The sequence below is a fragment of the Tarenaya hassleriana genome, unplaced genomic scaffold (genome assembly GCF_000463585.1).
Source record: "Tarenaya hassleriana unplaced genomic scaffold, ASM46358v1 Cleome33, whole genome shotgun sequence".
Lineage (NCBI taxonomy): Eukaryota > Viridiplantae > Streptophyta > Magnoliopsida > Brassicales > Cleomaceae > Tarenaya > Tarenaya hassleriana.
Window position 1 is genome coordinate 249,166 of NW_010966459.1, and position 16,065 is coordinate 265,230.

The window sequence follows — 16,065 nt, forward strand, 5'->3', positions numbered from 1 at the left end:
GCCGAAAGCCGGTGCCTCCCGTTACCGGATACGCCGGTGATCTTCTCATCCTCGGACTCCGCGGCAGATTCCAACGGCGGCAGCTACGAGGTGAAAGGAAACGCGTTGTCATTTTGTGGGAGCTTCACGTCAATGCTCAACAGCAACGCCGCCATGGCGGCTCATGGGCCAGATGGGCATTTTGGGTTCAGTGAGATTGGGCTTGGTCTGGGGCCGAGTTATGATGACGTGGCTTTCGGGCTTGGAAGAGCAGTCTGGCAGTTTTCCACAGCTATAGATAACGGTGGGCCCACTTTTCCAATGCCCGCCACGTGGCAGCTGGAGGGCCTGGAAGGCAGCACCGGATTCGTCGCCGGAGAGTATTTCACGTGGCCGGAACTTGCCATCTCAACGCCGGCGAAAACGCTCAAATGAAGCGATAATGTCACAGTTTCTGTGTCTGAGAGATTCGATAGTGTGTGTCTTGTCCGTTTAGGGTTTAGGTTATTACTAGCACAGCAACTACTTCCACTACTATCTCTGTAAGAACGTAGAAAATAGGAAACGTGCGCGTTTTGGCTCTAAGCTGCTACTTTACTTCTGTCTGTATCAGAGTCTTCGAACTCGTATTTTCGAATGCAAAGGATGATACTTTTTTTTTTACAATCAAAGTGCGGTCTTACCATCTTTGGCTATCTCCGTTGTCGTCCAGCAGTTAGGACTTGGGATATCTGGCTTTCACCCAGGAGACCCGGGTTCGATTCCCGGCAACGGAAATTTTAAAAACCAAAAAAAATATTTGGCTATCTCCGGTTGAATCTTTAAACCGACCAAGGTGTTGACTGGTGGAATCGCAATCGCGGTGATTGCGGGCGTTTACAATGCGTTTGCTGGTGATTCTAGGTGATTGGTACTGACTGGTAAAAAAACTGTTGTTGGTAGCGATTACGAGTGATTGCGATTTAGAACGATTGGTTGACAGCGATTGCGATTGCGATTGCGATTTGATTTAAATTACAAAAAAATACATCATTATATATAATACTAACCATTTTTAAAATATTTTTAATTAGTTTTTTACTATTATTTAATATTAAATAATTATTAAATTTATAAATAATTAATTATAAAATTGAAAATATTATTTTGTTATCAAATTTAATTTATTTTCAAAGATAATTTTAATATTAAAAATATTTATTAGTAAAACCAAACAATATCAAACATAATATATACCAAACAAAATTATTAATATATTTTTTTAATTTTGGTATGTATATATGTAGTAAGTATATAAATATATATATGTATGTATATATATATATATATATGTATGTGTGTATATATGTATGTATATATATGTGTGTATGTATGTATATATATATATATGTATGTGTGTGTATATGTATACATGTATGTATATATATGTGTATATATATGTATATATACGTATGTATATATTTATATATGTATATGTGTATATATGTATGCATGTATATATATGTATGTATGTGTGTATATATGTATGTATGTTTATGTGTATATAGATGTATGTATGTATATATGATTGTTTGTGTATATATATGTATGTGTATATATATGTATGTATATATGTATGCATATATGTATGTATGCATGTATGTATATGTATGTGTATATATATGTATGTATGTGTGTATATATGTATGTATATATGTATGTATGTATATGTTTATATATGTACATGTGTGTATATATGTATGTATATGTATATGTATATATATGTATGTATACGTGTATATAGATATATATATATATGTATATATGATTGTTTGTGTATATATATATATGTGTGTATGTATATATATATATATGTATTTATATATTTTATGTATATATACATATACGTAAGTTCTTTATATATATAATATGATATGTATGTATATATATACTAATTAATATTAGGAGTATTTTGGTCATTTAATCAAAACGTTATAAAACGTTATTATAACGTAATCTTTTAGCTGCGATTAGAATATTGATGTTTTGTTGCGATTGCGATTACGATTCCAACAATCACTTTTTCAATTACCCATAATCACCAGAAGTCGCAATCGCTGCGATTGCACGATTACGTTACCACCCGTCGTAAGCCAAGTTATTCTCAGATAAAACGCAGCGTTTAGGGCGCTCGTCATAAAACGCAGCGTTTCGTTGCCCGGCGACGGAACAACGGGGGAAAAAGAGAATTTCGACAAACTTCTCTCTTTTTCCCGGCGAGGGAGAAGAGTCGTCGGCGAAGAATGGCGACCAAATCGACGGCTTCGAGTCTCCGCGTCCTGTTCGATCATCGTCTCCGACGCTACACTGTTAGTGCTCTCAATTTCTTGTGGTCCGTTTCATCCCCCGTCTTTAAATGTCGGAAATCGATTAGAATGCGCAGACTTGCGTGTTCATGTGCTAAACTTGGGCATGAAACATGTAGGAAAACGAAGGGGTTTCGTTGTCGAAGGAGATGGAGAAGGATTTGCTTATTTCTCTATCTCAGGTTGAATTGAATGATATCAGTTTCTTTTTTGGTGTTCATCGAAACCCTTGTTCGGTTGCTGCATTTTGCATCGATTTACTGAAATCGAAGCTTCTCACTTCTGTAAAGCTTCTTCCTTGTTTTTTTTTCTCTCTGAGCCGTTCTTAACCTTATTCCAGGTGTTAAGGGAAATCCAGCGTTGGACTAGCGAAGCTGGCAGTGATTCAGCCATGGCGAGTTCATCGGTTACTATCAATTTCGGTTTATGAGATTCCATGGACACGTAGTGGTTGTTGATGCTATTTGATTGATTTCTTCTGCCGTTCAACAGGAAACAGGAGAACAGCTTGAGGACGATGAGGAATCTCCGGCTGCTCTTTCGATTTCTGAATTGGAGTATAGTTGTTTAGTGGATGTTGTTGCTGATTTTGTAAGTTACTCCTTAGTCACTCCCCATATAAATTCTCTACCTATCAATTCAGAATTATGAAACTTTGTCACAACAGACGTGAATGTATAGTTCTTCATTTCTAATTCTTGATAGGAACTTCAGAAACCTCGAAAGGTTGTACCTTTGATGTGTATGTTGTCCAATTAGCTTGATTCTTTAGCTCTGCTTTATCGGGTAGGTCGGATTGCTAGGCATGAAGAGTCCATATATTCAACATTTGTCGGTCAGTATTCTTGTGGAAGTATCGGAGTTTCTGGTTGAATGTGTGAGTTGCCTCTGCCTCATTCGATATTTTTGAATGTGTGTCTCTTGCAACATGTTCTATTACTCATTTCCTGTTCCTCTGTTTCTGCAGGGAAGACAATGGGATGTTTTCATTCGTACCCTTTGTGACTGTGTTCACTCAGTCTACAAATTTCAGTGTCCTGATTTAACCTCAGCGATTGATTTCAATTTATCCAATTCTCTTGATGTATTAAAACATAAGCTGAAGAATACTGACCGGTACATGGGCTTTGGCATTTTTCGAGTTCTTCGCAACATACTAAAGCGTTTGAACGGAGAAGAGAATTATGAACTTCTTGGTGTATTCTATAAATCTATCAGTTCTGTTCTTGCAAGCTTTCCTCATGGTCTACTGGATAAATTGCACGGCGATGGTGAAATCAATTCCCGTGCTCATGCTCAGCCTCTTGGAAACGTCACAGGCCATGATCAACAGCTGGTATTTCTCGGGGAGTTTGTTCAGTTCCTCTGTTCTCTGATACGGCAATGCAGCTTTCTTGAGGATTCTAGCAGCTCTGGGCCGACAAATTTGATTCTTCCCAAAATCATCGACCTTGTTCCAGATCTCCTGCAATGGTGCCATCCGGAGCTAGAAAATCAGATTGACACTTGCATGTCAAGATACCTAATGCACAAATTATTGGTACGTTCTTTTTTCTGTACGTCTCTGATCCGTTTTTCCGTAATGCTCTCACTGTGGATGCAGTTTTTGTTATCTCTGTCTTTTTGTAGGTATTGATGATCAGGCTCAGTTACCTGTCTGAGTTAAATTGCACTACTCTTCATTCATGGCTGCAATATCTGCATCTCCATTATCAAGGCTTTCTTCAACAACCTATAAGTAGACACGGACCTGTTCAAGATAATTGTTTGGATAGCTCTCCATTTCTGTCGAGTTTGTCGAATGGAGAGATTCGTAAGATATATTCCGACCATTTGCAGAGATTGGCTGTTTTCCTCTTCCTAAGGTGCTCCTTCACCTTGATAAGTTCAAGAAAACATTTTGATGATCGATGTGAGCGTGACTGTAGAAAGAAAGGGCTGAAAGAAATTCATGAATGGATTGAAGAACAAATTCCAGGTTATACTTTTTCCATCCAAGGCACTTGTTTTGAGAAAAATATGGATTTCTCTATATCCTTCATCCGGCTGTATATGCACGAGGTTTGCTCTTTTTAAACATCCGCCATTGCGTTTGTGGGTTTTCCTCCATTCGATTTATGACAATCAAGAGGCCTAAGATATGTTTTGTCTTTTGACTTAGGATGATCTTTTATTTAAAGTCCTACTGCAACTGCTGTCTGTACCATTGCATGGAGAGAAACTGTAAGAAGGAGATTTAAGATATGGTTATATAGCTCTGAGCTCTAGGGTTAAGTTTATTGTTATGATCCTACTCATGAACACTGCTTGCTCATAGGTTCAGTGAAGAAAAGATCTCGCTCCGAGATGAAGAACAAACTATTATCTTCAGCTTATCCATCCTGTTCAATCCTCTAAGCCTATTCTGCATATTTCTTTCAGAGGCAAGTGATAAACACTCCGATATTTGGAATCTTTTTGGGTTTTAATTCTTGTATAAGTTCAAGATTTGGTGATTTTATTGGCCATTGTTGCAATCCGTAATCGTGATCACTGCTCTGCTTTTCTTTTTCTTCTGCTTACAGCTGCACTATGATCATCAAGTCCTTCTTGATTACCTCATATCTAGAGACACTGGAACTAGTTGTGCAGAATATTTGTTAAGGTCACTCCTCTCTCTTTTTTCCCTTTCTGAGATATTTGTATATCAACTCTGGTCATGGTCAAAAATCTGACTTGCTGGTGGTCATGGTCTCATGGGTTACGACCATATAGCATGTGGCCTAATGTCTATATTTCTTTTGTGTATCGTGTGTGCAGTCACATTTGATATCTGCCATGATAACATTCTTTCTTGACCATGTTTACTTGCAGGTGCTTGCGTGTCGTCTGTAATTCATGGAACATTTTCCTGGAATACCGGTTAGCAGAGAAAAAAGCCACAGATGAATCTTCTTCAAAGAAGAGAAAAACTTTGCAAGAGAGTTCCAAGATTGAAGATGCAAAAGAATGACTGCTTTCCTTGAAGAGGTCAATTGAGAAACTGCACCAGAAGAAACTGTTTCCCTACAACCCACGAGCCCTTCTACAACGGTGAGCATTATTAAACTATAAATCCTTCCTTTTCTACGGTAAAGACTTGCACTTTTAGCTTTTTCTTTCTTGAATTTGGCCATAATACAAGTTTCTGAACTTTTTCTGTGGGCAGTTTGTCGAGGTTTCAAGAGCTCTGCCTTGGCCATGAATAAACGCCCCACACGGGTACATTGGTCAGCATACCCATAAGAACAGAACAGAATGTAAGATCTTGGACACAGCATATGACTGATCAGAAGAAGCAACAAATGAGCATATATTATATATATATACAGAAATCTGATGGGATAGATAGGTCTGACCCTGTTGCAGCATATATGTAAATGTAACCGACAGTAAGTGGACTTATTCCTGAGGAACTATGGGGCTGGATTTTAGCTGAGCATGGTCGGGTGGCCTGTTTGGAGCATCCTCTTTATCATATCCATCCCAAAGGCAGAATCCGACGAGCTGAAACACACGGTCGGATCAGAAACCAAACAGCAATGACTGTCTCAACCCGTAGGGTCACTCATCTTAGTCAACAAGGGTCAAAATTCAACTAAAGACAAAAACTTTAAGGTGGTCTTAAAACTAAGGTTTCACATGATCTATCCAAAAGACTGTGGTTGTAGATCCACCCATTAACAATAGAGGGCATTGAGTGGATCATTAACATAGTAGTGCAAGGTCTAGTTGTCAAGAGGAATATCGAGTATGAGGAACCAGGACAAAAGTAGAAAACCATTATGCATCTAAGAATGTAAGAAAGAAAACAGTACCTTGGGATAGTAATCTCAAATGGGAAGTAGAGCACACCATCAGTTATGGGAGGAACATGATCCTTTTTCTCGTTCACAAACTTTATGATTTGGAAAAGGACCTCTTGAACTGATGCCTCGAGCAATGTCCTACGAGCACCTCTCTCCTGGTCCGACGCCTCTGCAATCATTTTCCACAGCAGATGAGAAGAATCAAAATCACTTTCCTCTCGAGAAAGACGGTGCAAAATCTGCAGAAAATGGGGGGAAAAATCTAATTCCACCTTATTACCTCCTGGGTTTACAAGTACTTTAGAAAGATGGGGCTTTATGGTTTGGGATTTGGCAGGCTGAGTCACGTTTAGATTGATGTACCATTGCTCCCAGTAAAGCCGTTCGATTTTATTTGTGAACCAAGATGGCTGTTTGCTTTTAACTTCATAAAATGATAAACATATCTGTGATGATTGTAAAAAAAACAAAGAGAAGAAGCATAAATAACAATGGAGGATGGGTAAGAGAAGGTCAGGGAACAAAATGTGACAGGCAGGCTACTAGCTCTATACTATTTTCCATTGAACCACAAGCATGATCTGATGAAATATGCAAAAAGCTTAAAGACTGGTGCTTGAGTTATGCAAAAATCTGGTTACCTTTTTCAGTCCGAAAACCATTATCATATTTGTCAGATGCATATATAAGCCGGTTTTCAGACATGTGCGAAAAACGTACCTGGCTTTTCTTGTTTGGGTGCTTATCAACCCAACTTATGAATTGGTCTATTTTCTCGTCGATTTTCTTTTCCACTTCCTTCTCACCGCATTGTACCTGCGACACATGGGGGGACAGAACATATGATTAACATGAAGTCATAACTAACCCCCGGAACTTGAAATGAAAGTACCAAAATAACTCGTAAAGATAAGAACAGAAGTAACCCTTTCCTGACATAACAAAGCAAAAAAGAGAGGAGAAGGAGAAAAAAATTATACTGTCTTACATAAGTGATATCAAAAAGCTCAAGATCAATATCCTTAGGCCGAATAAGACCAAGCGCCCGATGAAAGACAATTGTATGTAGAATGCCTGCAGCCAAATCGACACCATAGAACACTGATCAAACCACCGCAAGAAAGCTAGCACTCTAAACTTTTAATTAAGAAAATATTAGCAATGAAATACATTTAATCGTCAATGAAACCGTCCAAGATCTACAGATTACAGTTTGAGATTCGGTTATGGGTCCAAATTTTTAGTATTGTGAAGCATATGCATACAGAGAGAGATGCAAGAACTGAAACAAATACATTGCAGTGTGGATTACACAAGAAGATCCAATGTCAAATAGGATGCAACTCCATATTTACTAGGCATTGTCTTCTACGAGATTAAGTTAGCTTTATCGTATCCCCTGATCCATAAGATCAAACTCCATATCATTCAGCCATAAAGACGACCGCTTCAATTCCAATTAATCACACAGTTTCATGGATTTTCTTCAAGTTATTCACTTTTCACTTTGAGACATGAATCAAACGCAGTTTGAGAGCACAAAAAGAACATAGGAAAAAAACAAACCTAACTAAATAAACCAAAACACAAAACTAGAGACAGAAGCGTTCAGCTGTCGGAAACTTACAGCGAAGAACCTCACGTATCTCAAAGTGTTCGACTTCCTGCGAAAATATCAAACACCGATGGAAAACCTTAACGAATCGAACCCAACCCGAAAAAAAAAGGGAAGAGACAGGCAACAACGTAGCCGAGTCCCAGACAAAAGCACGAGTCGATAACTAAGATCGGACTGCTGGATCAGACAAGAATAAAGACCGGTACCAGTTCCCTCAGCTGACAAACTTCGCAATTCATAGTCACCGCAGCAAAAATTCGGGAATTGCAGGATCGGAGACGGTGATTTATGTTCTTTGAGACTTGGAAGAAACTGAAACAAAACTCCTCGGCGATTTGGTTTTGGGAGACTTGGGGCACTTGTCTTTACGGTAATCTCTTGCTGTCAAGGATCTTAATAAAAGCCCATTGTGTAAGCCCAATTATTTGGCCCATGTGATTTTGAAAAAAAATTCCGTTGCCGGGAATCGAACCCGGGTCTCCTGGGTGAAAGCCAGATATCCTAACCGCTGGACGACAACGGATGTGTTACCTAATTGTTTAAGAAATGTAATCTGTAATGAATCAATATTTAAATATTGAATTAACAAAAATCTCATCATATATATTACTAACGATCGTCAAATGAATATATATACACACACACATAGGAGGGTTTATGCTTTTCTGTCTGCTTATTGGCAATAGTAACCAAGCCTCGCATATTAATTTTCCAATGTTAAATCACACTTGACTGAATGTATAAATGTATAGGCCAGTCCTGGTGTTTTCGAACCTTGGATGACATATAGTTTTTGGAAGTGTTGATTTATCATATTATTATTATTATTATTATTATTATGATCGTAGAACAGCATTCGCTATGTATACGTACCCATTTAAAACAGTAACAATATGGTACGTACACTGGGAGATGTATTTATTATTTGATGAAATCAGTGAATTGGGTTTATGGGTAAGTGCGCAATTAATGGCTCAATGTTTTATTTTAATGACCGGTGGTCATCAATTTCATCACCTTCATTATTGCTAAGCATCAACCTGGTGGTCTAAGATTATATATATATATATATATATATATATATAATTGTGTAACGCACATGCGAACTGACCCAATAAACCATACATATATAATTAGCAAAAAGCCAGTTGCTCATTTATGAGCACTTACAATTAATGTTATAATTTATTGCAACTTCCGATGATAATTAAGTAAAATGCATCCGTAAGATTTTTAAACCAATGTAACTTCTGCATCATCAGACGAAGTTATGATCAAAGTACTTTTGGTTTGAAGACAGTTAATGCTACTAAAACATTGTCTTAGATACATACATACATATATAGTGGAGATAGTGAAATAGTAACATGTGCATGTTAGGACTCATTAGTTAACAAGTGGAAAATATCAATCATTCAAAGGCCAAATAAATTCATCACTGGTCAACAAATCCTGTTTAATAAATGACCCAACATTACCTTCATCCCAAAGCATTCCACACCCTTCCATAACTTTATCTAATTATACTATATATTATATATACAATATACATTTATAGAAGGATGTTTTATATAATTAAGTTGCACGAAAATATTATTAAGCAATCTAGTAAAAGCTACAAAAAGGGTTTCAGAATTAGAAAGCAAGAAGAACAAAGGGAGGGCTCCCCAACTTATGATTTACATGGCTGCGCATATGCAAAAAGAAAAAAGAAAAAAAAAGGAAAAGAAACCCTAAAAGAGGTAAAGAGAGAAGTGAAGAAGTGTATACCGTAGTATGGCATTGGAACCGGCGGGGGCGAGATCTTCAAGGAGAGGCATAGGGAATCAACCAAACAACGCTGACTTTTGTTTCTGCATAAACATATTCCTCTCTCGCCGTTTCCGAATCTCGTCGTTCGCTTGAGCAAAGTCAGAGATTTCAACTGCAAGAAAAGTCGAGGAGGAAAATAATAATAAGAAAAGCGATGGATCCAATGAACAAAACGTCTACTCGTATGGCTCAGATTTCGAGGCTTAATGCACGAGCGAGGTCCTTGTCAGTGGAAAAGGAAAAAGTCAAGGGGGGTTGACACTGTCTTTCCGAGAAAAAAAGTGTGTGAGATTTTCAGACAGAGAAAGGCAAAAGTAAATCTTGGACCTTAGGGTTTTGAGTTGAGATTGAGCCACACACGTTATCGATTTGGTTTCACATTTTCACCTTTATTAGGTGGAACAAGTCAATCCACTGTTTTTCCTTTACATATAAACATATAAAACTTACCATAATCACAACTCACAAGTCGAAATCAAGATTTTGGTGGCATGACCCAAACCACGAATTTGAGGGAGAATGAAAACCCTTTTTTAGATTAATCAGCTAACAAAAGGAATTTCAAAAGAAGAGAAAAGAGTTGGGGGAAAAGAAATGGCAAGACTTCCTAAAAACAATGATTCTATGACAAGGCTTCCATTTGCAACAGTAACCATTGGTGAAAAGACAGCATAATTAAACCCCGTCATCAGCAGCAACAGAAGGTTGCATTAAATGCAAAAAGCGCATACACAACCTCCTACCATCTATACAATCCCCACACTGTTGAGGGAACAATCAAAACGCAGATCATGAAAACCCCATGCACGAATGGATGACTGAGATTTAGGAAAGATCGGATTTTGACGTACCTTGCAAAATGGAATTGTAGGGCAAGCGAGTGGGGGAGAAAGGCCGCGACTTTCTTCCTTTATATTGAAAACTCTTGTCAACAAGATGGAGCGATAGCACCGATTCCCTCCTCGCTCTCTGACTTTGGCTGCGTCTGCGTTTCAATCGCTTGTTGTCGCGGCTGAGCAGACTGCGTCTGTGTGAAAAGCTGAGACTCGTGTTGGTGGTGTAACTGTTCTGATTGATGGGTCTGATAATTGGGTGGACCGTCGAAGCTGCCGAGAGCCAACGATGGCGACAACACCGTGGCACCAGAGCTCGTCTGGTTAAACCCGGTTACCGTGACCGAACCGGACGCTGAATCAAACCCACTATTCAACCTCACAATCTCAACCTGAGCCTGGTTTTGCTGATTCTGGTTATAGTCGAAACCGCCGCCGTATGTTCTAAACAACTCCGGCTGCTGCGCTTCTCTTACCAACATTGCGGCTGCTAACTGCTGAGCCTCGAAAATCTGCTGTTGCTGCTGCTGATTTTGGTGGTGATGAGGGTCACGCAGAAACAACTGCCCATGTGGCTGTGCGGTCGGAATAGCCATCATAGGCACCATATTGTGATGTTGAGCCGCCATTACAGCTGAAGAGGACGACGGGTTTCCGAGGGCAAGTTGATGCAGTGGCTGAGGCGCCGCCATGAAAGGTGGTGAAGGCTGTAGAATCGGAAGCATAGCTTGAGGACCAATGTAACTAGCGAGCTCCTTCCTGGCGTCCTCCAGATCGTGCTGAAGCTGTTTCAGGCGGTGCTGGAGGATAGAGATGAGGCCGACGCAGCCATAGACCGGATCACGGAGTCTGGCCTCGGCCTCGTAGAAGAGGGAGTTGACGGCGTCTTCCCTCTGGTTAGAGCTGAGCTCGTTTAGAAGCTTTGCCACATTGCTTGCCCCGAAAACTTTGTGGACGTAGGCGAATTTCCTGCGTACATTTTCTTCTGAGGAACTTGCATGCCGCGCAGGGAGAGCTTGACGACGACATTATTATCTCCCAATCTCTCGCTATAAGGCTGAAACATAGAGCCAAGATGGGGAAACAAAACCGATGTAATAAGAAATTCAGTAACCAAGATTTATAAAAATATGGATACAAATGTTGTGTTTGTTTTATCCGTCATTGGAAAGTGAGGAAATAGGGATCGTGGAAATAAATGCACCGAGGAAGCTTCGCGTCACCGATTTTTGAGACCACGGTCGGTGAGACGTTAGAGAGAGAGAGGGGCTATGAAATAGTGAATCCTGATCAAACGAAACAACTTTCGCAAAAAAGGGTACGACCAGATACAGCAAAAACTAGAAAGGAAACTGATTTGTTCAATCACGATGCTAAAAACTTGCAGAGGAAAACGAGCTCATGGCTAGGGTTTTGGATTCGAGGAAGTTAATAGTACGAGAATCGAAGGGAAGCTGTTACTAACCAGAACTGAGGAAACGCGAAGAGGGTCTTCAAAATCTTCTCTTTTCAGATCTGTTTGGGAGGCGAGAAAATAGAAAACCCCAAGTTACGATGACCAGAAAATGTGTCGCCATGAGAATCGCCAGATATCTTCAAATGATATTCAAATAAAAAATAAAAGAAAATGTTTCCATATCGGTCGATAAACTGAATCAAATCACACACCGCGGTTTCAGAAAGAAACTCAAAACTAAATGGAAAATCAATCTCACTTACGCGATCAGAATCTAACCTTTCCAAATTCCAACACGCTCTCTCTCTCTCTTCGTGGAAGAACTCGTTCCTTATCGCCGTCTCTCTCTCATGTCTGATACCAACTGCGGAGAGAGAGAGACGCGAGCGTATATGTTCCGGCGAACTTGTCAGGTGATCGGAAGAAGTACAAACAGAGACGATGAAAGAGAGAATTCTCCGTTTAAGGGTTTCGAGACCAAACCCTGAGTTTGATCGGATCTGTCATCCCCGGAAGCCGACAGAGAAAAGGAAGAGAAGTTAGAGAAAGACGAGAAGGAAAGCCTTTCGAATGACGGCACAAACTTCTTAATATTACGAATACGACAAAACGGTTGCCGTTCAGATTAGGAGAGGTGAGTTTTCAGCCGTCCGATCCCATAATCATCACCATTTTTATTAATTTTATTTTGGGGTCGATCTCTTAACCTGAGCACCTCATGAATGCACCCCATGAGTTACCTTTTTGTCCCTGTTTCATATTATTGTTTTTACTAAAATACCCTCAACCGCTGTCCCCATCTCCAGATTAGTCCTTTTCGTCTCTAATCCCCACGAAAACGTAAGCATTAAATTGAACAGGTCAGCCCTACAGAATACATATATCCCCAGAATGATTTTTTTAACCTTTTTCTTCGGGGATCAAATCTTGTTTACCATCCACAATCTAATACAGTCTTAATCTTATTATATGCTTTTAGTATATCTAATAGCTCCACTTAATAACAATTATCATTATATAATAATGTTTAGATTATTTGATGCATTCTTTTAATAATAAAAGCTTCTCGCCAAACAGAATTATTGAATGCGTTTTGGGTGAAAATTTTAAAAATCAAATGTCCAATGTGTAAAATGATGCAGTGTGTATGTATCAGACTTCTAAAAAATAATTTATAGATTTCTAATTAAGGACCGAGAATAAAAGATGCTGGGCGTGGAGGGGGCATTTGAGTAATTCAACACATGAAGACTCGCTCGAAGTACGGCCTTGCGCAAGTTCTCCACGTGCGGTGCCGAAGGATCTAAAACCAATCAACCGCTGCTGCCGTACTCCGTTTGGTCAAAATACAACTTTAAATCTCCCTGAATCTGAAATAACCCATGATTGAACTCTATATACACACACGTATAAAGTCTAAGATTTTGATTTATATTCTACGCGTAAGTGTGTCTTAATGGTCTCAAAAAGCAAATGGAATTATATATATATATATATGTATATGTATATGGATGCAGATGACATCTTTTTTTTCCTAAGGGTTCGATCTCTTCAGCTTTTGTTTTTTTTTTTTTGGTCAAATTATATTTTCGATCACTTTACTAAAATAATCGGATATTTCAAGTCTTGGCTGCACAAATACCCACTAAATAAATAAATATAACTATATATATATATATATTTCGTGGCGGGCTCGTCCTTTGCTTCGTTAGGTTGATCGTTTGTAACCCCGAGACTAAAAATTAATCAAAACTTGCAAGCGTCGTAAACGTAAAATCGAAGAGAGAAAGAGAGACACACACACATATATATATATATATATATATTATATATATATCATATATATGTATACAGTGGCGGATGCACGTTAAGGGCAATGGGGGCAAAGGCCCCCATTAGTTTAATTAAAAACTGTATTTTTCTTTGTAAATTTTTACAAATTTGCAAATAAAATTAGAAATGCCCCCATTTATAATAGAAAAAATTATGTTTGCCCCCTGTTCAATAATTTTCTAAATCCGCCACTGTATGTATATATAGGTGGAAAAAATATGTCCTTGTGAATATACATGTCTTTGGAGGAAAGACTGTAACAAACCGGAGTGGATGCGGGAAGGGCGTCTGTTTGTATGTATGAATATCGCTTAAACCCTCTTTTTCCCCCCAATTGTTTTTTTTGGTCAAAAGATCCGTATTCTATTACTTTAAATTGCTACAAAATTACCCAAAATTTTACAAAATATGAACTGAATAACCACCATAACCAACAAAACCGTTGAAAATCGTAGATGTAGTACAAGAAAGAAAAAGAGATCAGCTTCATATAAAGTTTCCTGCATGATTTTTTCATAAGGTAAAATAATAATTATAACAATAATATACGATGAATAGTATCATTAACGTGAAATTTTCGATATAAAAGATTCCAATAAATAGCTCTTGCGACTATATATTAAAAAAAAACATATGGTACATATACAGTGCTCAATTCAGCGAGATATATAGTTAAAATATGATATTATTATCTTTTTATGTATGTTGCTCTTGTGAGAACGACGACGAAGAGTAAATTACTCGTATTTAATTGTGATAAAAGGAAACAAAAAATTAGGTGTGTGCATATATTGACTTTGGCATTTTGTGGTGATAAAATATATATTGTCACATGCATGGGCGGTCACACATTGCCATATATAAATCATTAATTTCCACTGACTCCTCATCATACTGCATATTCTGATTGTCGCCCGACTTGTTATTATTAATTTATAACTCCCACATAATATACACACACACACACACACATATATATATATATATATCACAATGTTCAAATCCCTCCACATCTAATAACGTACGGTATCATTTACGCCGAATTTAAATTTTTTGTGCATATGTACGGCGATACATAGGAATACGTTATAAAAAATATACGAACATGTATGTATATTATGCATGCAATACTACAAGATAAAAAAAAAAGTTATAAATCTGGGTTTTACAGGGGCAGAAATGGTTCGTTCACTGAAGAGTATTTTTTTTTCTTCGCACCCAAATCTACTAACATAATAAATTTAACACGAGCAAAACGAGAAACAAACAATAATATAAACTAATAATGAGCATATACACACGTACACGTAAATATTAAATAAAATATCATTGGTTGGTATGAAAAAAATACATTAATACAATTTTTGATAGGACATATGTGGGCATTTGTCTTTTGGCGAAGCAGGGGCTACCGTGCGAGCCGACTGGTCGTTGGAAAAATCAGAACAAGACAATGTAACATACATATATATATATATATAATAATAATAATAATAACTACTACCACTTCAAACACGTATATATATATATGCCAATTAATGCACGATACATGCATTATAAATATTGACGACAATATATAGCATAAGATTCACAGAATATTTTTAAGACCATAAAAGTAGAATATAAAGAACAGATATCCAACAATACTTGTATCTAGGGGTGTCAAACGAGCCAGCTCGGATCATTTTGGGCTCGGCTCATTTGACTCGGATCGTTTTGGGCTCAGAGAGTGACGTTTTAACAAAAAAAAGAGTGATGTTAGAACGCGCAAAAAAAAAATGAAGGCTTCTTGTTATTCACATGGGCCATTTAGAAAGCCCAAATGAGATTCTCTTTGATCCAAGCCCAAAACACTTAAGCCCCGTCTGAGAATCTGATTTTCAGTGTATATTATTGAATCATATCGGTGATAAAAGCTAATACGTAATCACACCAATAGCATGAAATAAATGAAGCACTCCTAACGATATTGTGATCTTCATTAGTGTTAATATAATCATATAATATATGGTTTAAGTATTAAAACTAGAATCATTAGTCAACACTTTGGAATGGGCCGTGGAGAAAGTGTGATGGAGACGGGGGGCAACGACTTGGCCCATGAATGTGGGACCTGTCTGCCACGTGTCACGTTCATGCCCCGAAGACTGGGCCACGAGTTCCTGGTTTGTTTGACCGTTGACTTATTACTCGGCTTCTCTGTGGAATCTCCAAAGGCATTCGCTCATTTTCCCGGTTGACCATAAAATCACACCAGAAAAATTTTGTACCAAGTGCTTGAACTTGAACCGTTGATTATTGTTATTTAATATATATAATTAATAAAACGTATATATATGTATATTATATGTACACGGAATAT

General features: G+C 38.0%; 3 protein-coding genes and 1 non-coding gene across 4 annotated transcripts; 1 reads left to right on the forward strand and 3 right to left on the reverse strand.

The window, feature by feature from the left end:
• The first annotated feature begins 2,172 nt into the window (after nt 1-2,172).
• On the forward strand, nt 2,173-5,781 carry LOC104821263. Its single transcript, XM_010552071.1, has 12 exons — nt 2,173-2,327; nt 2,444-2,506; nt 2,665-2,730; nt 2,817-2,915; nt 3,115-3,201; nt 3,292-3,864; nt 3,954-4,385; nt 4,486-4,547; nt 4,642-4,747; nt 4,889-4,968; nt 5,178-5,396; nt 5,512-5,781. The coding sequence occupies exons 1-11, from the start codon at nt 2,262-2,264 to the stop codon at nt 5,314-5,316; spliced, it is 1,773 nt and encodes a 590-aa protein (XP_010550373.2). The 5' UTR covers nt 2,173-2,261; the 3' UTR covers nt 5,317-5,396; nt 5,512-5,781.
• On the reverse strand, nt 5,639-8,114 carry LOC104821262 (autophagy-related protein 101-like). The gene is made up of 7 exons (XM_010552070.1): nt 7,976-8,114; nt 7,779-7,815; nt 7,140-7,225; nt 6,872-6,967; nt 6,432-6,597; nt 6,161-6,320; nt 5,639-5,849 (listed from the first exon to the last, which is right to left on the reverse strand). Exons 1-7 carry the CDS (start codon nt 8,006-8,008, stop codon nt 5,774-5,776), a joined length of 654 nt encoding a protein of 217 aa, XP_010550372.1. The 5' UTR covers nt 8,009-8,114; the 3' UTR covers nt 5,639-5,773.
• Nucleotides 8,115-8,220: 106 nt separating this feature from the next.
• On the reverse strand, nt 8,221-8,292 carry TRNAE-UUC. The gene has a single exon. It is a non-coding gene; the product is annotated as a tRNA-Glu (tRNA).
• Nucleotides 8,293-9,339: 1,047 nt separating this feature from the next.
• On the reverse strand, nt 9,340-12,311 carry LOC104821265 (LOB domain-containing protein 36). The gene is given in 4 exon segments (XM_010552072.1): nt 9,340-9,693; nt 10,433-11,383; nt 11,385-11,471; nt 12,150-12,311. Coding segments are annotated over 2 exon segments (933 nt in total). The 5' UTR covers nt 11,444-11,471; nt 12,150-12,311; the 3' UTR covers nt 9,340-9,693; nt 10,433-10,509.
• Between the last annotated feature and the right edge of the window lie 3,754 nt (nt 12,312-16,065).

Excerpts from the sequence above, each read along its gene's own strand:
- LOC104821263 (XM_010552071.1), top strand. The coding sequence starts at position 2,262 with ATGGCGACCAAATCGACGGCTTCGAGTCTCCGCGTCCTGTTCGATCAT. Across the intron at positions 2,916-3,114 it reads TGGATGTTGTTGCTGATTTT|GTCGGATTGCTAGGCATGAA; the intron begins GTAAGTTACTCC and ends TTTATCGGGTAG. Across the intron at positions 3,865-3,953 it reads ACCTAATGCACAAATTATTG|GTATTGATGATCAGGCTCAG; the intron begins GTACGTTCTTTT and ends GTCTTTTTGTAG.
- LOC104821262 (XM_010552070.1), bottom strand. The coding sequence starts at position 8,008 with ATGAATTGCGAAGTTTGTCAGCTGAGGGAACTG. Across the intron at positions 6,968-7,139 it reads AGCTTTTTGATATCACTTAT|GTACAATGCGGTGAGAAGGA; the intron begins GTAAGACAGTAT and ends CATGTGTCGCAG. Across the intron at positions 6,321-6,431 it reads AGTACTTGTAAACCCAGGAG|AGGCGTCGGACCAGGAGAGA; the intron begins GTAATAAGGTGG and ends AAATGATTGCAG.